Source organism: Myxocyprinus asiaticus, chromosome 17, assembly GCF_019703515.2.
Source record: "Myxocyprinus asiaticus isolate MX2 ecotype Aquarium Trade chromosome 17, UBuf_Myxa_2, whole genome shotgun sequence".
Taxonomy (NCBI): Eukaryota; Metazoa; Chordata; class Actinopteri; order Cypriniformes; family Catostomidae; genus Myxocyprinus; species Myxocyprinus asiaticus.
The window spans coordinates 43,159,619-43,185,000 of record NC_059360.1 but is presented as its reverse complement, the minus strand read 5'-3'; the positions used below and the strand labels follow the sequence as shown (position 1 = coordinate 43,185,000).

General features: G+C 38.1%; 1 protein-coding gene across 2 annotated transcripts in view; it reads left to right on the top strand.

Moving 5' to 3' along the window:
• LOC127455487 (mitogen-activated protein kinase-binding protein 1-like) overlaps positions 1-25,382 on the top strand; it is a 70,761-nt gene that overhangs the window by 41,306 nt on the left and 4,073 nt on the right. The window contains exons 8-29 of one of the 2 annotated variants that reach the window (XM_051723430.1): positions 488-505; positions 1,884-2,044; positions 3,745-3,934; positions 5,535-5,672; positions 7,204-7,388; positions 8,046-8,137; positions 12,589-12,714; positions 12,826-12,896; positions 13,846-13,967; positions 17,701-17,776; positions 17,877-17,988; positions 18,191-18,254; positions 18,367-18,489; positions 19,013-19,158; positions 19,328-19,374; positions 19,471-19,701; positions 20,226-20,350; positions 20,550-20,689; positions 20,964-21,149; positions 21,246-21,321; positions 21,428-21,717; positions 22,758-23,606. In XM_051723430.1, coding sequence (XP_051579390.1) covers positions 488-505; positions 1,884-2,044; positions 3,745-3,934; positions 5,535-5,672; positions 7,204-7,388; positions 8,046-8,137; positions 12,589-12,714; positions 12,826-12,896; positions 13,846-13,967; positions 17,701-17,776; positions 17,877-17,988; positions 18,191-18,254; positions 18,367-18,489; positions 19,013-19,158; positions 19,328-19,374; positions 19,471-19,701; positions 20,226-20,350; positions 20,550-20,689; positions 20,964-21,149; positions 21,246-21,321; positions 21,428-21,717; positions 22,758-23,606 — 3,568 coding nt within the window. Of the gene's footprint in view, positions 1-487; positions 506-1,883; positions 2,045-3,744; positions 3,935-5,534; positions 5,673-7,203; positions 7,389-8,045; positions 8,138-12,588; positions 12,715-12,825; positions 12,897-13,845; positions 13,968-17,700; positions 17,777-17,876; positions 17,989-18,190; positions 18,255-18,366; positions 18,490-19,012; positions 19,159-19,327; positions 19,375-19,470; positions 19,702-20,225; positions 20,351-20,549; positions 20,690-20,963; positions 21,150-21,245; positions 21,322-21,427; positions 21,718-22,757; positions 23,781-25,382 lie in introns of both variants that reach the window. The other variant, XM_051723429.1, reaches the window with a different exon arrangement.

Genomic DNA, 25,382 nt, shown 5'->3' with positions numbered 1-25,382 from the left:
CCAAGACTGATTGGATTACTTCAGAAGACATGGATTAAACCACTAGAGTCTTATGGATTACTTTTACGCTGCCTTTTTTGGCTTTTTGGAGCTTCAAAGTTCTGGTCACCATTCACTTGCATTGTATGGACCTACAGAGCTGACATATTCTTCTAAAAATCTTCATCCGTGTTTTGCAAAAGAAAGAAAGTCATACACATCTGGGATGGCATGAGGGGTTTTTGGGTGAACTATTTCTTTAAAATGTTCAGATGTCTTTTTTTTAATTTTTTTTTAAAATTTTTTATTTTTTATTTTTTTGCAGTTAAGCTTTTTTCATGTGTGTGCTTTTTCCATTTTCTTTCACTGATATCAAAGCCCTTGTGCTTGTAGGGTGTTTCTAACCTATCTGATATGTAAAACGAGTCTGTGTCTATGTTAATTAATGATGCTGCTGCTGTTGTTGTCTAATATTAGCCTGTTCTGCCTCTCCTCTTACACTGCACAGAAAAATGACAGTTTCGCAGTAAGTCTCATATCTGGGTTGTGACTTTCATGCCTCATTATACAACACATTGAATGACATACTGCTGTCAGTCACCATTCTCATCTGTTTGACCCATCTCACTGCGGTGACATCACTTAGATTTACTCTGTACTAGTTTTTACTCTAATATCAGAAAGAATTTCATATTACTGTGTCTAGTTACTTCTAATACATGTGTTAAAGTGATAACTACTGGTAGACTGATATATATCGGCCAGGCTGTGTATTTGCCTGATATGTGGCCATCTGCTTAGCTGAAGTGTAAGCTCACAAATCTGCCAAATTCCTTGTAAATGGATAATATACATTTTCTGTTTTCAAATATTTGTTAGTAAAGTTTTAATTCATAAAGTGTAAAATATTTTTTGTTCATTTGAATTGTGTTATATCATATAACAGGATAATACAGTATAGGCCACCCTGCTGTCTCGCTATCTGCATCGGTTATTAAAAACCCAAATCGGTCCACCACTAGTCCTAATTTAAACCACCCAATATACTCGTACACCAGTGCAATATTTCATTTTTCTGACATGTTCCATTGTTTTATGTCTTCCAAGAAAATAAAAAGGAAAAGTAGTAAAGTTTATTGAAAAAAGATCTCTCTATCTCTAAAAGAGGACACAAAATACTATTTCTGCTATGTGAAGGATTCTGAGCAACTGTGTTGTGCATGATTCAGAGATCTTGATCTGACTCCTCACAAACTGTCAAAGTGGGTCATGGTCAGAGCAGGTGGGCGCTCGCACAATTCTGCTTTTGTGGCAGCCCCTGTGCCGACTGCACTGATAAAACACAGAGAGGAAAAGTGCCAGAAAGAACGGGATACAGGGAGAATGAGACTGAGGGCTCAAAAGCCTTTCTGTCTTACAATTTATCAACTTCAAGAACACTGTGGATCAATACACAATGTTATTCATACAAACATGTTACTTGTTCTTTCCTTGTTTGTACCTTACCTCCCAAAATTAAATTAGACGTTTCAGTGAAGGAGACTCTTATAATCCCATATTAGATATCTCTTATCTAATGCATTTACAACTGCAGCTACATGATAAATCACATAGATAACCCACTTTTATCTGCTACGGCTTTAAAAAATATTCTCCCTTACAAATGGATATACGTTGCTTCCTGGCTGCCTACTTTTGTTTAAATCTCATCAGCTGTTATATGCAGGTTGCATATGTTTTCCATAACATTATCATTGGATTGTCATGATACGGTATATCTCACAGACATAGCTCTCATTTTGTCTGTTGTTAAAATTTGTTCCTTTCACAATATTGACTTACTTCAGATATCACTTCTAAACTTTGATCTCTGTGATTTATGTGTCTGATCTGTAATCTTTCAGACTAGTATGGCCACGTCTCTGTCAGTCACAGAGGATCTGATCTTCTGTGGTTGTGCTGATGGTACCGTGAGAGCATTCAGTCCTGTTGATCTGCACTTTATCTGCACACTGCCTCACCCTCACAGTCTGGGCACAGACATCGCTACTGTTACTGAGGCCAGGTAAGATGAAGCCAGGTATGTGACGGGTACGTGGAGGTCAACCTATCATAACAGAGTAAATTTACTTTAAGAAATCTTAAAGTTACAGTACAGAAACAAAAACAGCCTGTTTGATACGAAGGGTCAGAGGGTAGGCAAAAATTGTAAAACGAGATTAAAGCTGTTTTTAGTGCAAGAAACTTTGATTACATTTATTAAGTCCTACTACAAGGGGAAAATGCTACAATAGTGTAGAATATAAATGTGAAAATAAATGATGTTTTGTAATTAGATGCTATTAGATGATGTCATGTTATTCCTACTTTATCAGTAGTACAGCGTGTATTTCCTGTTGCTCAACTGGAAGAGAATGGTGCAAATTTGTTAAAATGTAATAATTGTGCCCTTGTTAATTTCATATATTTTTGAAAAACATTTATAGCATTTTCTACAAAAAATAATTACTTTAAAAATGTAATAGTTAAAAGTTTTAAAATACTTTCCTTGCACCTCAAAAACATGTGAATGTACACTTTTCATCACTAATTTCAAAGTTTTCAAACATACTTTTGAAGGTAAAAAATATTTTTGAGTCATGAATATACACTCACTGAGCACTTTATTAGGAACACTATGGTCCTAATAAAGTGCCCTACATGGTCTTCTGCTGTTGTAGCCCATCCGCCTCAAGGTTCGACGTGTTGTGCATTCTGAGATGCTATTCTGCTCACTACAATTGTACAGAGGGGTTATCTGAGTTACTGTAGACTTTCTGTCAGCTTGAACCAGTCTGGCCATTCTCTGTCGACCTCTCTCTTCAACAAGGCATTTTAATCTCACTGGATGTTTTTTGTTTTTGGCTCCATTATGAGTAAGCTGTAGAGACTATTGTGTGTAAATATCCCAGGAGATCAGCAGTTACAGAAATACTCAAACCAGCCCATCTGGCACCAACAATCATGCCACGGTCAAAATACTGAGATCACATTTTTCCCCATTATGATGGTTGATGTGAACATTAACTGAAGTTCCTGTCCCATATCTGAATGATTTTATGCATTGCACGGCTGCCACACCTTTGGCTGAAAATATAATTGCATAAATAATTAGGTGTACAGGTGTTCTTAATAAAGTGCTCATTGAGTGTATAGGGGTACTCTATTTGGCCTTAACAAAATGTGCCTTTTCATACAATTGTCAAAATATCTGAAATTTTTAAATGGGAAATATCTGTAGATTTTCTTTTTCTGGATGAGCTGTTTTCTGGTGTCTAGCATCATGCATATGCAAATACCCTGAAGTGATCCTGAAATCTCTGTCTGGTTGAAGATTCAGCCTGGATTCTTGTAGTGTAGATGAAGAAGCTCAGCCTGTGACATCTGTTCTCTGCTTTCTCTCCAAACTGTTAGAAACACGTGAGACCTCTTAGTCTGCCTCCCATAAATATGTAAAGACGGAGCTCTTGACCTCTATTATATATTATATTCAGGGAGTCTGTTCTTGACTGCAAAAAAGCAACAGTTCAAACTGGGATTTTCGCAATTCCGTTTGGTGGCTATAGTGGCACAGAATTTACACACTTCTGTCATCCTGTCTGTCTCATTATAATTGTCAGTAAACAACAGTCTTTTATGCACGGATTCTTCTTGGACACATTCTCATGACACTTTCGGACACTTTTAGTCTTTACTGCCAATCCATCAAGATGTTTCTCTTCACAGTCACCTCTTTGCCTACAAGGAAAATGTACGCTATCCTGATGCAGTGGCCGTGTCATACGACCCCACGAACCACTGGCTGTCCTGTGTGTATAACGACCACAGTCTGTACGTGTGGGATGTCCGTGATCTACGTAAAGTGGGCAAGGTTTACTCGGCTCTCTACCATTCATCCTGTGTGTGGAGCGTGGAGGTGAGAAACAAGACATTTAGACCAACATTTGGTGCAAAGTCAACATGAAATCAAAATTCACCTTAGTTACTGTCTAAATGCACAATCCTGGTCTTATTATGAAGAATTGACAGTGTGTCTACTCACTTTTAAAAAAGATAGAAAATGAAAACCCCAAAAATGAAAATTCTCTCATCATTTGCTCACCCTCGTGCCATCCCAGATGTGTATGACTTTCTTCTGCAGAACACAAACAAGGATTTTTTGAAGAATATTTCAGCTTTGTAGGTCTATACAATGCAAGTGAATGGGGTCCAAAGCTTTGAAGCTCCAAAAAGCATTAAAAGGCAGCATAAAAGTTTGCATAAATGATCATGATTTTTTTTGTAATCGAGCTTGAAATCATGATCGCCAAGGAGACTGCAGATGTCAAAATTTAAAGTGAAAAAGGAGTTATATTTTGGTCTGTTCTCACCCAAAACCAGTTAAATTGCTTTAGAAGACATGGATTTAACCACTGGAGTCTTTTGGGATGGCATCAGGGTGAGTAAATGATGAGAGAATTAACATTTTTGGGTGAACTATAACTATAGGTGCATTTTACATGTAATGACAACAGAAAACATCAGTCATCTAAGAGATGAGCTTTAGTATCTTAGAAAGAGAAGGAATCTTATAGATCTACTAGTTTTATTTTAGCGAGGTATTAAATTGAAAATCGTATTCTCTGGTTGGTCTTTCCTTGTCTTTTTATGTACATTTACAACAGTTTGATTGGAGCATGGCCTAGACCGTATGATGGAGTGTGTTTGTGCTATTTTGGCTTACCTTTCTTTGTGCTGTGTGTTGACATTTCGCCTGATGTCGCCGGCAATTATTGTGAGGCAAATCTCTTATGTTTGAGCCCAATGTTTTTGTGTTTGGGCCTGCTGTGACCTCATAGTGGGTTATTGTGCCATTGAAAACCTTCCTCCTGTGGGTTTCGGCCTTGCCTGTAAATGATGTAGCTACCTACGTCCAGTAAGGCATTCAAGCCATGCTATTTTATGGATATAGTCACAGCTAAAGGGGTTGCAGCTTTGATTGCCTTACATTGTTTAAATATCCAGAAATCCAAGCCTGTGCTTTTAGGAACTTAGTGTCACGAAAATGCCAAATATGGCAATAAAATCCTTTCGCCGGAAGATATTGTTTCAGACATGTAAATTAAGGTTAAAAGTTGGCCTCAGGAACATAACTATCTATTTTATAATGAACTTTATAACACATTTCAGAAATGCAGTTCAGTTGGTGTCCCATAAAAACGTTCTGTGGCGGTTCTCTGGTACAGTGATGGTATCAAATGGTATTACTATAGCACTTGAAAGATTACCATTGCATTACAATCATATTTTTAATATTCATGTCAATATTGTGTCACTTTTTATGCCTACTGTATGTTGGATGGTTGATTAATACCCAGTGCTTTCAGATGTTAGTGACCTCACTTTTTTATTTGATTAAAGATGACTTCATAGAGGTTGAATAACACGCTTGAGTAAATACACCTGTATTTGTGTTTGTGATGTGATACTGTTTTGTATTGTCCGGTTGAATTATTTCACCCTCCTTTGTCCTGCAGGTGTACCCAGAGTTGAGGGATGGTGAACAGCCCCGTTTGTCTCCAGATTGTTTCCTCAGCTGTTCATCTGACAATACTATCCGTTTATGGAACACAGATGCTCAGAACACCACGCTCAGCCGAAATGTCATCAGCAATGTGCGTCACATGACCTCAGTTGTTTAAAGTTCACAAATCTGATCTTTTGTCTCATCTAGTTTAGCACTATTTTGCAAAAGTAACTTGCCTTGCCAAAAATATGTTTTTTTGTTGTTGTTGTTTTTTGACAAAAAGCAAGCATTATACTTGGGTAAATCCATATCCAGTTCATATTCTACCTCAAAATAAAAATAAGAAAGATACCTTTCTATTTTCAGAGCCATCAATTTTTTGTGCATTATTTTCATGACAGTTTTTATTTTTAATTCATGTTATCCACAGTGGTGATTCTTATAAGTCTCATTATTGTAATGCGTAATTTGTTACTTTATTATAGTAAAAAAATATAGTAAATTTTTTTTTGTTAAAATCAGCATAAATTAAAGATCTAACAAATATTACCATAATGTAGAAATATAAATAATGTATTTAGGATAAATAAATTATATCTAAACATTCATATATACTGTAATATTTTTACAGGTATAAATCTTTGATACAGGTATCTGTATACATGCCATAGAATCATAGTGTACATGCTGTAATTAAAAGTTGGGCAAAATCTTCTGCCTTTTTCCAGTGTTTTAGAAAAAATAGAATTATATGGGCAGATTCAATTTATATCAAGCTTTATTGGCAAAATAAACCTAAGTGTACATTGCCAATGCATTATTAGACACTATACATACAGATATAAAACAAATTGAATGAAGAAGTTTAATTTGCTGAAGTTTAAAATCTCAAAACTATAATTTTTTCTGGCTGCCGTTCAGTCTGTATCACGCACACGCTTGGTCTCTCACACGTGGTTTTACTTTTGACACTGGTTCAAATTTCAGGGCAAGGAAACTGAAAGGGAACTTTGAAAAGAGTGTTATTGAAACACAAAAGCACCATTTTCAGTGAGTGAGCATTTTTCAGGTGATGCAAAGAGATACGGCAGCTTGGCTTTTTCTCTCCCACATCTGGCTTACTGCTTGCGGCTGAAGTCTCCATTCTCCGTACAGCAAATCCTCTCCAGTGTGCACAATGAATAAGTGTGCACTGCTCCACACAATCAGTTTCTGTGCTAGGATGTGCAGTTGAGTTGAGTGTGTAATGCCAATTTTAGTGGGGAAAATCATTAGTGAATTTTCAGGAAGTGAAAACACCAGATACTGCTTTAATTGCGTTAATTTTTTAACACGTTAAACAGTCAACAATTAATCTCATAAATTAACACATTAAATTTTCCAGCCCTGTTTTTTTCATTATGGTCATGGTAATGAGAATTTGGAGGAGGAAATTGTCATTCAAATATTATTACAATATAAAAGCCTTAATGGTCCTAAAATTAGGCTTCATTTTCTTTAAGCAAAATTTATTTTTGATTTCTTTTGATTTTGTTGTGAAATATAAACAGACATGTACTTGCCATCAACATCTTCCATAAACCATATACTGTATCTTCCTTTCACACTTTCAGTTACTATACACTCAACTGAACAAATCACAAATTATTTTTTAATGTTTTTGATTCATCTCACCACAGGACCTTCAGAAGGTCATTTATATGGACAACAACACCTCCACCCTTCTAGACACAGATTGCACCATCTCCAGCAACTCAGAGAAGGCTGACCCACAGACCTGTGAGAACCGTACGGGCATTAGGACCATGTGTGTGAGTCCAGATGGGCTGCACCTGGCATCAGGGGACCGCAGCGGCACACTGAGGTCTGACCCAGCGGAAGAGCTGTTTATCATAACACTACTTAACACTTCTACCAGCATACCAGCAATAAAAAAGGGGCTACCTAGCCCAACTGGCCAAGCCTTAAATGCACTCATTCAGTAGAAAGTCTGCACAATTCATGAAAGGACATACTTAAATAAAGTTAGATAACACTTGCTATTAAGTTATATATAATGCATATATTATATTACACCTTATATGTTCTTGTGAATAATTGTAACTACATTTATAATGTATTATAATGATAATTTATGTCCTGTGCATGTTATACCTTTAAAGAGTATAGTGCATTAAAACACAAAATGTCATTTTGAATATCATGTGTAATTATTATAAATGCACTATACTCTTTAAAGATGCAACCACGAATAAGTCAATTATATTCATGTATGTGATTGCAATTACTTACAAAAGGTATATTGGCATTAAAAATACCTTTTTGATACACTCACATGGACTTGGTTTGATATAACGGCACTTTGTTTTATATTTTTTAATATAATGAAAAGACACTCATATATTTTTAAGTTTGGCTAAATTGTCCTAATACTTTTAGCAGCACACAGGCTTCAGAGAAATTGCTACAAAGTGTGAATAGAAAAAAAATCCTCACTAAACTGCTGTTGATGTGATTCTAGAATCCACGATTTGGAGAGCATGGAAGAAATTCTGGATGTTCAGGCCCATGATTCTGAGATCTTATGTCTGGAGTACTCTAAACCCGAGACTGGTAAGTTCTGAGAGCTTAGAGGTTCTTTAAACATCTCTATATGTATAAATCCTGCACTGAGGAGGTGTTTAATGCCCCAATAAAAAAGAAATGATGATCCAGCTCAGATGTTCAGCAGATGCTTTATAACCCTGTAGTCACTACTTCACATATATGCCACCAGCAGAATTTACAACCAGTGTTTACTGTACAGTTTTCAAATGCCATAGCATTTACATGGTACTCTAAGGCACTGCACTTAAAAAGAATACTTTCTGAGATGATATTCTTCTCACCACAATAGTACAGAGCGCTTATCTGAGTTACCGTAGACTTTGTCAGTTTGAACCAGTCTGGCTATTCTCTGTTGACCTCTCTCATCAACAAGGCGTTTCTGTCCACAGAACTGCCGCTCACTGGATGTTTTTTGTTTCTGGCACCATTCTGAGTAAATTCTAGAAGCTGTTGTGTATGAAAATCCCAGGAGATCAGCAGTTACAGAAATACTCAAACCAGCCCATCTGGCACCAACAATCATGCCACGGTCCAAATCACTGAGATCACCTTTTTTCCCTATTCTGATGGTTGATGTGAACATTAACTACAGCTACTGACCTGTATCTGCATGATTTTATACACTGCTGCAACATGATTGACTGATTAGATAATCACATGTATGATTGTTGGTGCCAGACAGGCTGGTTCGAGTGCCAGTCTCTTGAATTTACTCCGAATGGTGCCAAAAATAAAAAACATCCAGTGAGCGGCAGTTCTGCGGACGGAAACGCCTTGTTGATGAGAGAGGTCAACAGAGAATGGTTAGAGTGATTCGAACAGACAAAGTCTACAGTAACTCAGATAACCACTCTGTACAATTGTGGTGAGAAGAATATCATCTCAGAATGCTATTCTGAGATGCGGGTTGGCACTGTTTTGGCAGCACGAGGAGACCTACACAATCTTAGGCAGGTGGTTTTAATGTTGTGGCTGATCAGTGTATCTGTTTCTTCTTCAGAACCTTTTCAGTTGTCACTGTACATTTTCTCTTTCGGTTACTATATCTGTTCAACATGCACATTGAAAAACAACAGCAGTACTGAGCAAATGAATTCTGCTCCGTTCTAAATAGTCCGTGAGGATCCTAAAGCCTTGTGGGTCACATTTTGATTAGATTCCACATTGTTCACTGAAGAACATCACAATATTTTATTTGTGTTTCTGCTTTGAAGACATTAGAATATAGTGGGAGTTTTCAATTTGGGAATATCTCTATTGAGAGGAATGCTTATTTGAACATGCTCTAGGCTGCTGGCGTTCTGCTTACTGTTGCAGAAACATATGTTCTGTTCTCACACTGTAAGAAGCATTTGCATTTTTTCCTTACTGTGAAGTCACACATGAACTCAATGTGTTAGAGGATCAGCATGTGGTGTGAAAAGTGTGAGAATGAGAACAGCACAGGAACAACACTTCACACAGTTCACCGGATTTTGAACTTTTTTATCACAGTAGGCTATTTCAGAAATGCAGTTCAGCTAGCATACTTTTCAGAAATGTACTGTAGAAGTAACATAGGACAATGATTTTATCAGATGATAATACCATGGTACTACTGTATGATTACATTATTTATGTATCATGGTATTTACTCTAAAGTACTTAAAAGAATTGCATGGGATTACCATTGTGGTTCTGTACAAAAAACATTATCATCACAAAAAACCTGGCATTATAATGATGGTATCCCCAAAAGACCATGGAATTACCATGGTACCAAAACATTATAAAAACATTATATTACTATGATAACTAACAAAATACCATTGTTATACCAGGACAGGATGTCCAAAACAATATGGTGGCCTGCCAAAAGCATGGTGTTACCATGGTACTACTGCAAGAAAAAACATGGTATTACAATTTTACCATGTAAGAAAAATCATGGAACACCATGATAGGATTAAAAAAAACAACAAAAAAAAACATGTAGTGCCATGTCCAAAAAAGCATTACCATGGTACTATGTCCAAACAAAATGGAATAATCATGGTACCATGTCCAACAAACATGGTCTTGTCATGGTACACTATCAAAAATGGTAGTACTATGGTACCATGTCCAAAAAAAGAGGATCTTTTCATGATACTATGTCCAAAAAACATGGTATTACCATGGTACTATGTCCAAAAAAAAAAAAAAGTATGACCATGGTACCATGTCCAAAAAACATGGTGTTACTATGGTACCATGTCCAAAAAACATGGTCTTGTCATGGTACTATGTCCAAAAAAAAAAAAAAGTATTATCATGTTACCATGTCCAAAAAACATGGTATTATCATGGAACTATGTCCAAACACATGGTGTTACCATGGTACCATAACCAAAAAACATGGTAATATCATGACTTCATGTCCAAAAAACATGGTACAGTGATGTGAAAAAGATTGCTTCTATTTTTGTGTATTTTTCATACTAAATTGTTTTAGATCTTCAAACGAGATAGAACGTAAAACAAAGGCAACCTGAGTAAACACAAAATACAGTTTTCAAATATATATATATATATATATATATATATATATATATATATATATATATATATATATATTTATTGAAGCAAGAAAAGTTATCCAACACCTATATCACCCATGTGGAAAACGAACTGCCCCCTTAAACTTAATAACTGGTTGTGCCACCTTTATCAGCAACAACTGCAACCAAATGCTTCTGATAACTGGAGGTCAGTCTTTCACAACACTGTGGTGGAGTTGTGGCCCATTCTTCTTTGCAGAACTGCTTTAGTTCAGCCACATTGGAGGGTTTTCAAGCATGAATTGCCTGTTTAAGATCCTGCCACAGCATCTCAGTCGGGTTCAAGTCAGGACTTGCCACTCCAAAACTTTAATTTAGCTTCATTTGAGCCATTCAGAGGTGGACTTACTTCTATGCTTTGCATCATTGTCTTTCTGCATAATCCAGTTGCGCTTGAGCTTCAACTCACGGACTGATGACCGGACGTTCTCCCTAAGGATTTTCTGGTAGAGAGCAGAATTCATGTTTCCCTCAATTATTGCAAGTCACCCTGGCCCTGAAGCAGCAAAGCATCCCCACACCATCACACTACCACCACCATGCTTGACTGTAGGTATGATGTTCTTTTTGTGGATTCTGTGTTTGATTTATGCCAGATGTAACGGGACCCCTGTCTTCTAAACAGTTCCACTTTTGACCCATCAGTCCACATAACATTCTCCCAAAAGGTTTGAGGATCATCAAGGTGTGTTTTGGCAAAATTCAGACGAGCCTTAATGTTCTTCTGGGTTAGCAGTGGATTTCACCTCGCCACTCTTCCATGGATGCCATTTTTGGCCAGTGTCTTTCTGATAGTGGAGTCATGGACAGTGACCTTTATTGATGCAAGAGAGGCCTACATTTCCTTGGATGTTGTCCTTGACTTCCTGGATGAGTCATCGCTGTACTCTTGGAGGAATTTTGGAAGGTCGGCCACTTCTGGGAAGGTTCACAACTGTGCCAAGCTCTCACTGTGGTTCTTTAGAGTCCCAGAGCCTTTGAAATAGCTTTGTAACCCTTCCCAGACTGATGTATTTCAATCACATTTTTCCTCATCATTTCTGGAATTTCTTTCAACCTTGGCATGAAAGTGTGCTGCTGGATGAGTCCTTTTAGCCAACTTCACGCTGCTGAAAAAGTTCTATTTAGGTATTGATTTGATTGAACAGGGCTGGCAGTAATCAGGCCTGGGTGTGTCTACTTCAGCTGAACCCCATTATGAATGCAGTTTCATAGATTGGGGATTTAGTAATTAAGGGGGCAAATACTTTTTCATGCAAGTATTGGATAACGTTTTTGCTTCAATAAATAACATTATCATTTAAAAACTGTATTTTGTGTTTAAAACTCAGATTGCCTTTGTTTTATGTTAGATTTTGTTTGAATTTTTGAAACAGTTTAGTATGAGATATACACAAATACAGAAAAAATCAGGATGGGGCAAATGCTTTTTCAAAGCACTGTATTACCACGGTGCCATGTCCAAAAACATGGTATTATCATCGAACTATGTCCAAAACATGGTGATATCATGGTATAATGTCCAAAAACATGGTATTATCATGGTACCATGTCATAAAAATCATGGTAATACCATGATTTGATGTTCTAAATACATGTGGTGCCATGTCCAAAAAAAGAAAAAGAAAAACATATTACCACGGTACCACGATGGAAAGATCATGGTAAAACCATGATAGCATGTCCCAAAAAACATGGTATTACCGTGATTACATGTCCAAAAAACCTTGGTAATATTTTGGTACTTTTTGTGAGGTATATATGAGGGAATGCCAGCATTCACATAGGTGTGGAATGTCATTTAGAAGAATTTTCATTTTATGCATACCTACTAATACTGTTTGTACTCTGTGTGTCTGTTCTTGCTTGTGTCTGCAGGGCTGAAGCTGTTGACCACCGCCAGCAGAGACAGGCTGATCCATGTGCTGGATGCGGAGCGGGAATATGGTCTGCTACAAACACTGGATGAACACTCGTCCTCTATCACTGCTGTCCGATTTGCTGGTGAGGCTCTGTCAGACAGATAACCTGTCCTGCAGGAGTTTCATCTTTGTTATTTGTGATATACAAAGAACAGCTCAAATGTTCATATGTGGCACCTTTGTTTTTGCTTAGCTAATGATGGCAAAGTCAGAATGATCAGTTGTGGTGCTGATAAAAGTATCTACTTCCGCACAGCACAGAAGGTGAGACTTAAAACTTCAGTACAATAGTTGAATGTTCTTCAAAGTGTCTTCTATGTTTGTTTCCTTCAGCAGCTTAATTCAAAGCTGTCAAATTCCTCAGCCCTTTAGAAACGGATAATAGCAGCTCAGAATTCAAATCAGCCACAAGTGGACATTGATTAAGTGGGAAACACAAACAAGTACCAGTTCTTTTGAACTATCATGTTTTTTAAAAATAAGAAACAAACTTTGAATAGTCTCAGTATATATGGTGTTATAGTTTCTGAATCTGGATTAAAATATAGTAACTGTTAATAATATGAGAACACAGCTGTATATCCTTTACCAACAATATGATTAAGGGAGATCAGTCCATTTAGAAAAAAATTGTATGTGCTGCAACACAAACAGCCATGGCACGTATGCGGGCAGCAAAATACAAATAATATACTTTATTTAGCCACACTGCAATATGCATCATAGAACAGCTTTTAATTCAACCATAAAACCAGATTAGAGTTGAGAATTGGTTTAGTAGTGGAATAAACTGATGGATATAATAGTGATCAGGTTAGACATCCTGACGTGTTTGTGTAATTGTAATATAAGACATTCAAAATCATCAGCAGGACGTTGTTTAATCTGTTGGTAAGAACCTTACATTTTTTACCTTGAGGAGTGAAACTGCTCATTAACAAACAGCTTGTACTGTAAATTCACAATCTCATGCATAAAGATCTATTTTGTTCTTATGGAGGAAGGGAAATAAGGTAGAGGAAACAAGAATACTGAACTCTGCCATGATATTTAGAAAAGAAATAGATCATTTTAGATCTCATCTTTTGTTTTTTGTTTTTTGTTTTTCACATTATACTCATCTGAATTATGATATTTGGAAAAAAAAACAAAATTAAACGATTAAATCAATAAATTCTTTGCACTTAACTAATTATTAAATATTCCGAAACAGACCAAGGAAGGCACAGCGTTCACACGTACTCATCACATAGTGAGGAAGACTACGCTGTATGACATGGATATCGACCCTACACGAAAGTATGCGGTTGTCGGCTGTCAGGATCGCAGCATCAGGTTCGAATGCTTTGATTTCTTGTGTTGGTTTGCAATTATAAAACCTGTAATAATTTGCATATTATTATTATTATCATTATAATCCTCTCCTTGTGTGCATCAGCTAGTTGAGTCTGTCTACCAGGAAATTCTAGTGTTATTTTGCTTACTTATATATGCATTCATTTATATAAATTACTGTATTTTCTAAGTATTTTGACTTATTTGTGTGAGGATTTAACTGTTTCAACATGTGCTTGGATATATCTGGAGGTATGATGTCATGTGGCAGGGCATTACAGTTGTCTGTCGCATGGCTTGCAGTGTTATAAGATTATCACTCAGGTGTTTTTACAGTAGGATGGGATTAGATGCTTGACTGGTTAATCTTGTCGTATTAAAGCATGTTGTAGAGCATGTGCACACACTCGCATGCAAGTCACACACATTTAGTCAGTCTGTTCTGTGACTCACCTGTCCAGACTGTGTCACACCTGTCAGATTGTCTCACGCTGTGAATTGCACAATACGTCTAGGTGATAAATAATAAATCATATTTTTCATAAGAAAATGTTTTCGTCCATTAGGATTTTTTGCATTATTACATAATTTACCCATCAATTCTCATTACTTTAATGCGTCTGCTCATTTTACAGTTATTTTTTTTATATTTGTTTTATTCTCATTATTCTTTCTGACGATTCTCGTTGGATTCTTATTTTTACTGTATTTCAGTAAAACAGTCATGGTAATACATTATTTTTGTTTACAGAAATACATAAATTTAAATCAGCAAAAATGAAAGGCAGTATAACAAATACTAACAACAAATACTAACATGATATATAAATATTTTACAATTACGGTTATACACTGATGAGCCACAACATTATGACCACTCACAGGTGAAGCGAATAACATTGATCATCTCTTAACAAGGCCACATGTCAGTGTCTGGGTAGATTAGATGGTAAGCGAACCATCAGTTCTCATAGTCAGTGTGTTGAATGCAGGAGAAATGGGCAGGAGTAAAGACCTGAGTGACTTTGACAAGGGCCAAATTGTAATGGCCAGATAACTGGGTCAGAGCATCTCTGAAAAAAACAAGGCTTGTGGGGTGCTCCTGGTCATCAGTAGTGAGTACCTACCGACAGTGGTCCAAGGAGGGACAAACCACAAACCGGCGACAGGGTGTTGGGTGCCCAAGGCTCATCGATGCGCGAGGGCAACTAAGGCTATCCCGTATGGTCCGAACCGACAGAAGGTCTACTGTGGCACAAGTCACTGAAAATTGTAATGATGGTTGCGGGAGGTATGTGTCACAACACACTGCTGCTTATGGGGCTGCGTAGCTGAAGACCGGTCAGAGTGTCCACGAAAGTGCCTACAATGGGCTCGCGAGCGTCGTAACTGGACCTTGGAGTAGTGGAAGAAGGTCGCCTGGTCTGATGAGTCCTGTTTTCTTTTACATTACGTAGACGGCTGTGTATGTGTGCACCATTTACCTAGGGAAGTGATGGCACCAGGATGCACTGTGGGAAGACGACAAGCCGGTGAAGGGAGTGTGATGCTCTGGGCAATGTTATGCTGGGAAACCCTGGGTCCGGCCATTCATGTCGACGTCAATTTGACTCATGCCACCTACCTAAACATCGTTGCAGACCAGGTACACCCCTTCATGGCAATAGTTTTCCCTGATGGCAGTGGCCTCTTTTAGCAGAATAATGCGCCCTGCCACACTGAACACATTGTTCGGGAATAGTTTGAGGAACATGATGAAGAGTTTATGGTGTTGCACTGGCCTCCATATCCCCCAGATCTCAATCTGATTGAGCATCTGTGGGATATACTGGATCAACAAGTCCGCGCAACTTGCAGGACTTGAAGGATCTGCTGCTAATGTCTTGGTGCCAGATACCACAGGACACCTTCAGGGGTCTTGTATAGTCCATACCTTGGTGGGTCGTCGCTGTTTTGGTGGCATGCGGAGGACCAACAGCATATTAGGCAGGTGGTCATAATGTTTTGCTCATCTGTGTATATATACAGTATTTAACAATTACGGTAATACAATGATTTTTTTATTAACATAATCATAAATGACTGATGGTTTAGCAAATACTAACACAATATATACAGTACATATTTTACAAATTTTACAATTAAAGTCATCAAGAATAAAAGGCAGCACAACAAATACTAACACGATATATACATATTTTCATAACAATTACTAATATGAAATATACATATTTTACATAATCCAATATGTATATATAATTATTATTATTACCAGTATAAATAATAAAAATATATTAATTGTATTACAATATTATAAATACAAAATAATATTTTTTTGTAATTTGCATAATGTTTTTCACCTTACATTACTGAAAAGTTTTTTTTTCTTTTTATTTCTTTTTGCATTACAGTAATGAGAATTTGATGGGAAAATGTGCTTCATAGTCATAAAAATAATTTCACCATGTAAAAACTAGTTGGTCCCTTCATTTTTCTTTAAGAAAAGTATATTTTATTTCTTTAGATTTTGGGGTGTGTTCTTCCAAGGTTTTGTTAGATTCACTCTTCTGCTGAATTTATCCTCTTCCACATTGAGTTTCCTCAATATTCTGCAGCATTGGCACTCTTTGCCTCATTGTGTCTGTGCGGTCCCACACAAAAGGGCAACATTAGGAAGTAACAAACACAGCACATGACTTGAAACTGTTTTCCTTTGTTCATTCAAACTACGTCCGCAAATGTATTCTGCACCGTGGGCTAGAAAAATGTCAGGAATGTCATATATAATACAGCCGGACTGTATATTTTGCCCTGTGTCTCATTTACGGTGTAGAATACAATGTTTTGTGCAGTGGTTATATATTATCTTAAAAGAAAAAGGCCTGTTAATACAGATCAACCAATAGAGTCAGTAGTCAGTGCAGAGGTAGCCTCTGTACTGGAGCACGTTCTGTGTTTTAAATGCCTCTAATAGGCACAGGTTTGTTTTGTTCCCCGTGTAAGTCAAGTGAAGCCTGAAGGGTTCATTGGTTGTGCTCCTCCCAAAGCTGCCAGTGCGGTTGTTTGATCTGCCATAAGAGGAGGCAGTTGAAGTAAAGTTATTTTTATTTGTGTAGTGCTTTTCACAACACATCATTTCAAAGCAGCTTTACAGAAAATTATGCTTCAACAGAAAAACCTGTAATATAGTAATGAAGGCATGACAATATAGCACCTCATTGTGGCTGAAGGAGAAAAGGGGTAATTCAGCAGCACCTTTACCTAGTCAAATGTTTAAAGGGGCCATATTCAACACTTATCATTTTATTTTGTTAAACACAAGTCCACTTCTAATGTTTATTCAGTGTTTAAACTGTCGGAATTTAGCTGTGCATGACCATTTTCTACCCACTTTCGGACTGTTTTTGCTATTGCATCTTTAAGATTATCTATGCAAATAATCACTGCCATGATTGGCGAACCTATTTCTGAATTACATATTTTTGCAGCTGGGTTTTCATAAATGGTCTGGATGGACTATGGAGGAAACTTTGCATTGTTAATGTTAGAGTATGTCTACATAGGATTTTCCTTGATCTTTTTAAACAAAAGTATTCAAAGTACATTGTTCAATGGTAAAAGCCTTTAAATCAAAACATGATTATGGGCATTTGTGATTTATTTATTTATTTAACCAGACTTGTTCCAATAGCTGTCAAATTAAATCACATCTCATTTTCTCTTTTGTTTACAGAATCTTTAACATCTGCAATGGCAAACAGAAGAAAGTCTACAAGGGCTCTCAGGGCGAAGATGGGACCCTTATCAAGGTAGGCAGAACTTGAATTAAAACAAATCGTGTGGGATATTAGACATACTCTTAGTTCAGATGCTGCTTTTGGTCTCAAACCTACAAGCATTGTTTATTAGGTCCAGATGGATCCCTCTGGTCTGTATGTGGCCACAAGCTGCTCAGACAAAAACATCAGCATCTATGACTTCTACACTGGAGAATGTGTGGCCACCATGTTTGGCCACTCCGGTAAGATCCTTCAAAAGAGTCTTTTGATACATGATATAAAATAAAGTTTTGGGTGTGAGAGAGTATGCAACTATCATGTCTTTGTTTGAATATTTAACAAATGATTTGTGTTGATAAGAGTAAAAACTTTATGTATCTATTTGAATGTCTTGAAACTAGGTCAAAATATTGTGTTATCTTTGTGTTTGATTTCCTCTTTTAGAGATTGTAACAGGGATGAAGTTTAGTAATGACTGCAGGCATCTGATATCTGTGTCCGGAGACAGGTAGGTTTGAGATATGTTCTGAAATCCTGTTTCAAAGATAAAAAATCTTACTTGTATGTTTTGATGGAATTATGATATTATGTTTATCTGCTGGTGTATTCCTGTTTTCCAGCTGTATATTCGTGTGGCGACTGTGTCCTGAGTTGACCATCAATATGAGACAGCGGCTCTCAGACCTGAAACAAAACAGCAAACCAGTTCAGAAGACCCCTCCGAACAAACATCACACACTTAGGTAAGAACATACATGCACACATACAATATACAATAACATGCATATGGTTAGGTTACAGTTGCACACCAAAATGCAAAGGGCTTTCTCAACATTGCAAGAGCCATCATCAATTTGAGATTTTCCAACCCCTTAAAGTGAACTGTGGTTGGTCATTTTGGACAGATGTCAGTCAGATTGTCGTTCTGCCTAGGTGGGTGTCAATGGTCAAATAACTAGCTTCAAAGACATTTTCATTTGGACAGTTTTTTGCTGTTCACTTAAATAGTCCTTCTAAGTAACAACAAATTCATTTATAAAAGCACAAATATTCCAGTCTCTCAATTGATATGAGGCCATAAAAATTTATTGTAATAATCATATCACAAGAAGTAAAACATTTTGTTTAAAAATTTAGAAGAGGTATACCATGTCCCACTGAATTGTTGTCATTGCTTGAAATCTTGAAAAAAAAAAAAAAAAAAATAGCCATTTTTTGCACAAAATCATAAAAGAGTGTTTTGAAAATGTTTTTGGTTTCTGGCAGCACAAGGAGAGAAATCCACAGTGCTCCAGTCACTGGTACCATGTCATCTGACAGTGACAAAGACGTGGAGGAAGAGGAGTGTATTGAGGAAGAAGACGAGATGTTTCCTCACCTGTCATCAGGAAGCAGTGCCAGCGAAGAGACTGGTAATCCATCTGAAATTCTCTAGCAGTCATAGTAAACTGGTTTGGCTAGTTCTACTCTACATACCTCGTCTGGCTTTTTGGGGATGGGTTTGATTGGTTAAGACCTCTTGCAAATATTTATTTTGAGCTTCATGAGCTTGCAATATTAGTATTTTGTTTCTGTTTCAAGGATCATCAGAGGAGAAGCGCAATACTCTCAATTCCCAGATGAGGAAGGTAAGAAAGTCTGTGGCAACTTTACATGATCTCATCTTTTATTCTCATTTCGTTTCATTCTTTTTTTAACATACATACACTCTCTCTCTATCTCAGCAATCCAACAGCAGTGCTGAATGCGAGGGATCAGGTCTGCGGCCAAGGCGTCGATGGTCCAGACGTTTAGGCAGTATGGATCTAAAGGTGAAGTCCATGCTGGATCTAAGGCAACTGGAGTCTTTCGCCATGCCCCTCTTCCCCCCCTCTTCCCCAGTTCATAAAGAACCTCCACTGCCCAAGAACCAGGAAATGGGCAGCACTATCAGCCTGCAGACCCTCGCTGCATGGGTGAGAAGACAGTAGTCTTTAAACCATGCTATGTCTTTATATAAAAATAAAACATGCAATATTCAGTGTAATCTTGCATGGTCAGACTTTTGACCATCGGCACTTTTGACTAAGTCACTGCAACTTATTTTGGCCAAGAACTGCCGACTTTGACCAGAATGTAATATGACCAACCACAGATTTTTTTTTACAGTACATGATGTTGGGAGGTGGGAGTAAATCTGAAATCAGTGATACCACAATAACAAACCAGCATGCAACAAAGTGGAAGCTCGTTTATATGATGCCACTGTAGTCTCTGCAAAAGGTGGTAATTAGAATAATATTTAGATTCAACAGCCTCAAGCCATACTCTCGAATACCTTTAAAAATGTCAATGCCATAAATCTTTAAAACTTAGACAAATCCAGCATCAAATTCTTTCTTGAAACTGCTCACCGTAGCAGCCTGGTAACTCGCAAACCAAACTTTGTCATCGGACTGATAAAAACTGTGCAACCCTGCGGTACGTATCCTCTGTGTAGGTACCAGAAGAGAATGGACCAGGTGGACAAACACGTCCTCATTACATCCAGCTGTCACCTCAAACCCCAGACACAGAGGTGCTGTATCCTGAAGGATGTGAAGACCAGACCAGTCTTGCCGGCAGGTCAGTCTAAGACATTTTTAGGTGGATGTCATACCATTTTGGATCACTGCACATTGGTTTGTTTTCCTTGGGAGATCTTCTCACAAAGTTGTTTTAGCAAAACTACAAATGCATCACACAGTAACACAATCTTTTTTGTAGAAAGCTAGTCCTTTTAAATGTACAGTTCGTATCCATATGTTTGTCTCTTTGTGTATAGTGAGTATCAGGTGAAGAAGATACCTCATGGAGTGAGATGTGCTAAAGTGAACTCTTGTCCTGAGAAGCAAAGTCCAGATAGTGCCTGCTCTATGGAGTATTCCAGCAGTTGCCTGTCCAGCCCTGAGCACCCTGGAGAAGGTAAAAGAACTAAACTTAGCACACTAAAGGCCCCTGCACACTTCCTACGAAATCAAAGAATAAGCGTGTGTGATGTCATTTAGAACAACATTTGGTTTCGGTGGTTCCCTCACACAATCCTCAATAAAGCTGATATAATCAGCCAGGAGTCAATGCCATTACTTCATCGTATAATGGAAATTCTTAACAGCACATTATTCAATTGCAGGAGTTGCTACAAGTTAATAAGGAAATAAGATTTTCGGGAATGTATATTTTTGTCCATACACTTTAGATTCAGAGCCCACTGAACCACTGAGTGTAGATGGAAACTCATCAGAACTGGATATGGAAGATCTCGATGAGGAAGAAGAGGACAGCTTGAGGAAGAATGAAGTTCAGACCCCTGTGCCTCAGACCCCAGACCAGGAGGCTTTTCTCAAAAGGCACTTTGCAAACCTGTCAGACCACAACAATTCTGGTACGGTCTTTCTAGGTTAAACAAATTGCATGTTAATTGCAACTTTAATGCAGATATAAGGAGATCTCATACTATTTGTTGTTGTTGTCTCTTAAGCAAGTCCAACCAGAGTAACTTCAAACATCTCTGACAGCATGTCATCGAAGTTCCTATCTCAGAACTCTCCTAGCAGGTAAGACACAATGACCAGAGACCAAAACTCGTCCAGCCATAACATCGCCTCCTAATGGCATTCTGACTTTGACAAAAACATGACTATTCTTTTTTGTTTTTACAAGGACTTCATTCCCGCTCCATTCAAACAAAAGCAGTGATGGTAAAACCGCCAGCGGAGTGGTGCGACCCCTGATCTCTGAAGTGCGCCCTCTCATGGAGAATAAGAGTCAAGGCAGACAGCAGGAGTCTCAGGGCTCTGAGAAGACAACAGGTCAGCGTTTAATCCAGAAGAAACGCACACCGACCGTAGACTCCCGCAGACTGATCAGCCCCGTTGCAAAAGCCGCTGCAATTCATGCTAGTTCTGTGGGCATGAGGAAAGCCCAGTCTATCCACAACATCTCCTCAGAAGGTAAAATATGCTGCTGAAATTGTGATGTAGAATAATACTGCAAAATTTGTCATTGCAAACACAATTTGCACACTCAGTCAGTATGTTTACACGCGCAGTTATAATGGAGCTACAGCGGGTTTTTGAGTAGTTGTGCAACAGACATCTGTCTGTCCAGTTATATATGACACAATGCATAATCGAATATTTGAAGGAATGATGTCAGCTGAGGAAGTCTGACCATGTCACCTCTGACTTTCGGAGCATGTGCATAATGCAGAGGAACGTCGAGGCCGATTGTGGTCCGACTAACGTGTATACATGCTGGACGAAGCCGAGCTACAATCGCATTATCTAGATCTGTTAATTCGACTTCGAAAAATTAGACTGATACGATTTCAGTTAGACTTAAGCATTTACGTGCCATTTAAAAAAAAAAAAAAATTTTGTCCAACTGAAATCTGACTTTTAAAGTGCATGTAAACATACTGGCTGTTTGGAATATTGTTTTGTATTTGAACAAAACTTTTATGTGTAAACAAGAAATAATCTCTAATCCAGATTTTGCACTTGAATTTAAAAATATAATCTCTCTGATTGAGGATCGCTTTAGATGCACTATTACAACATCACCTATTAAAAACAGGGTGGTGTGGCATAGTGGCTGAAGGGATGGCAAATGAAACGTTGCTGGTTCAAGACCTGCAAGAAATGAGCCATGATCCATCACCAATGTACATTTGAGTAAGGCACTTAAAGGGATAGCTCACCTGCTTTAGTGCGAGACAAGATGGCAAGATATATTTATAGAGAAAATAATTGAAGTGAAACAAAAAAGGTAGACTCAGTGCCACAAATAGAGCAGAACGCAGGTGTTGAGATGCATTTCTAGCAATTAAAGTAGTTTGACACGGGATCTTAAAAACACGGCAGCCTAAAACTATTGAAAAATAGCACAGATGGGTGCAAGAATTTGTTAAACAAACAAAAATGAAAGGATTAACTATTTCTTAAAGTTTATTAATTTATTAATAACCTCATCCCTCCTGTCCTCTCAACAGCTGACACGGTCCAAACACCTGCTCGTCCCCCTAAGGAAGTCTACCCTCAACCCCAGACCCCTGAAAGAGGTGTCTCCACTATGCCACGCCGTTCCCTTCCCATCGTCCCGCTCACAAGCCCCACAATCAGCCTGCCAAAAGACATCACCACGCCCACCAGGCTCAAGTCTCGCTCCTACATGAGCCCCACCACAAGCTCCATGGCCAAGATGTCCCGCTCCGTGTCCATGGGGGACAGTCTGAACATGGTAGAACTTGGAGAAGACACTGTATCTTCTGGATCTGAATCATCCAAATCTCGGAGCACCTCCCAGAGCAAGCCCACCACTCCTGTCGCCCTCATCTCTTCCTTTTCATCCCCATTTCCAGGCCCCAACATGCCCCATGCGGCCGTCATACCTACACTCAGCGCTGGATCAACTGGAAGCTCCTCTTCTAAAGGCCTCCAGTCCAAACTGACTGGTAATGCTCGGCCCCTGCTCCATATAGACATTCCCAATACACTTCCAGACAGACTCTCTGTATCCGTCCTATCGCCAAGCAACAAGAGCCCCAGGCTTGTACAAAAGGACAAAGAGTCCACAAGTAGAACACCAACAACATCACTTCCTGAAAACTTTCAGCTGCCCAGAAGCATCGTACAACTCTCAGCTGTATGTTTGACCACGTCTGAAACCACAGACTTGGACCAAATTGAGCTTAAAATGGAACTCAATCCAGACCAGCCTAATGACTTAACAGAAGTTGAACTAAAGTCAAATTTGGAGCCAGGAGAAGAGGAAACCCAGAGGGCTGACTGCTCTCCCATGGGCCAGGGCAGTCTAGGTCTTCCTCAGCCTCAGGATTCAGGTTTGCTGGGACATCCGTCTTGCCTCGTTCCGTCTTGCACACTGCTTCGGCTGAGGCTGTCTAAACACTTCTTTACCAAAGGGCTCTGGTCTTTCTCCACCTCCTCCACATCTCCCATCACCTCTCTCATCTCGTCTTCCCCCTCGCCATCCATTAATCATTACTACCTGCAGGGTGAGGCATGCCCTTACTCACACATTCTGTAACATCCTCCACCTAAACCAGTGGTACTCCACCTTAAAGGAATAGTTTACCCAAAAATTAAATCACAGATGACTTACTTTCTTCCATGGAACACAAAAGGAGTAGTTAGGTTGAATGTTAGCCTTAGTCATCATTCACTTTCATTGCATCTTTTTTTCCATACAATGAAAGGTCACTGAGTCTAACGTTCTACCTAAAATCTCCTTTTGTGTTCACAGAAGAAAGCCAAACAGATTTGAGATAATATCAGGGTGAGTAAATGATAAATTAATAACATTTTCAATTTTGGCTGAATTTTCCCTTTAACAAGTTCAGGAGCCAAGTTGACAAATTTCTTGTCTGCAAGAGCCACATTTTAAAAACGCTCTCTTCCTCAATCAAGCCAAAAGAAATGGAAAGCATGATCTTTAGTGCATCAACTGTAATTCATAGTGTGAAGACATATGCACATACTACGCCTAACATGATTTACACAATAGGACATGTTCAGGATGTTCAACATAATTTGTTGATCCTGGAACATTTCTATCAACCAATCTTTGCCCCGTGGTTTAGTATTAGGGTTAAGACAAGGTCGTTCACTCGGTGGCCATTTTTGAAACACTCTCAGACAGGCTGGGCAGCTATTTTCTATGTAAACAAGCGGCGTAAAAGTACAGCTCTTATCTACTTGAATGGGTAAATCTCCAAAACGGTTGGTCAATATTGTGATCAAAGAACATATTTAAAATTAGCATTATAATCTGACAACAATGGTATCATAAGTTGTGCTTCTTTAGCTCAGATCACTCTAAATAACGCTATTTTTCAGGATGGTTCAATGAATGCGCATGCGTGTTTTTGAGTTGACTGACAGGTGATGTCTGTATCTAAAAGGTGATTGGCTGTTTTACCTGTAAGGTGACTTTTCTACATCCATTGGGCATTCCAATTTCTCCCATTCATTTTAATACCAGTGGTCTGTCTCAGGCTAAATAATGATTGACCCCTGAATTTAGGCTTAGAGTCTGGAACAACAATTCTATCAACAAATCATTGCCCCTTGATTTTAGGGTTAGGACCTGGAACAATATTTCTATAAACTAAACACTGTCCTCTGATGTTAATGGCTGTTCTGACCGAACATGTTCTGCCCCCCTGCCCCCTACCCCACCTCCATGCCAAAACAAATATATACAGCTCTGGAAAAGATTAAGAGACCACTCCAAATGTTCAGTTTCTCTGGATTTACTATTTGTAGGTATGTGTTTGAGTAAAATGAACATTTTTGTTTTATTCTATAAACTACTGACAACATTTCTCCCAAATTCCAAATAAAAATATTGTTATTTAGAGCATTTATTTGCAGAAAATGACAACTGGTCAAAATAACAAAAAAGATGCAGTGTTTTCAGACCTCGAATAATGTAAAGAAAACAAGTTCATATTCATTTTTAAACAACACAATACTAACGTTTTAACTTAGGAAGAGTTCAGAAATCAATATTTGGTGGAATAACCCTGATTTTCAATCACAGCTTTCATGCATCTTTGCACGCTTTTCACAAGTCTTTCACATTGCTGTTGGGTGAC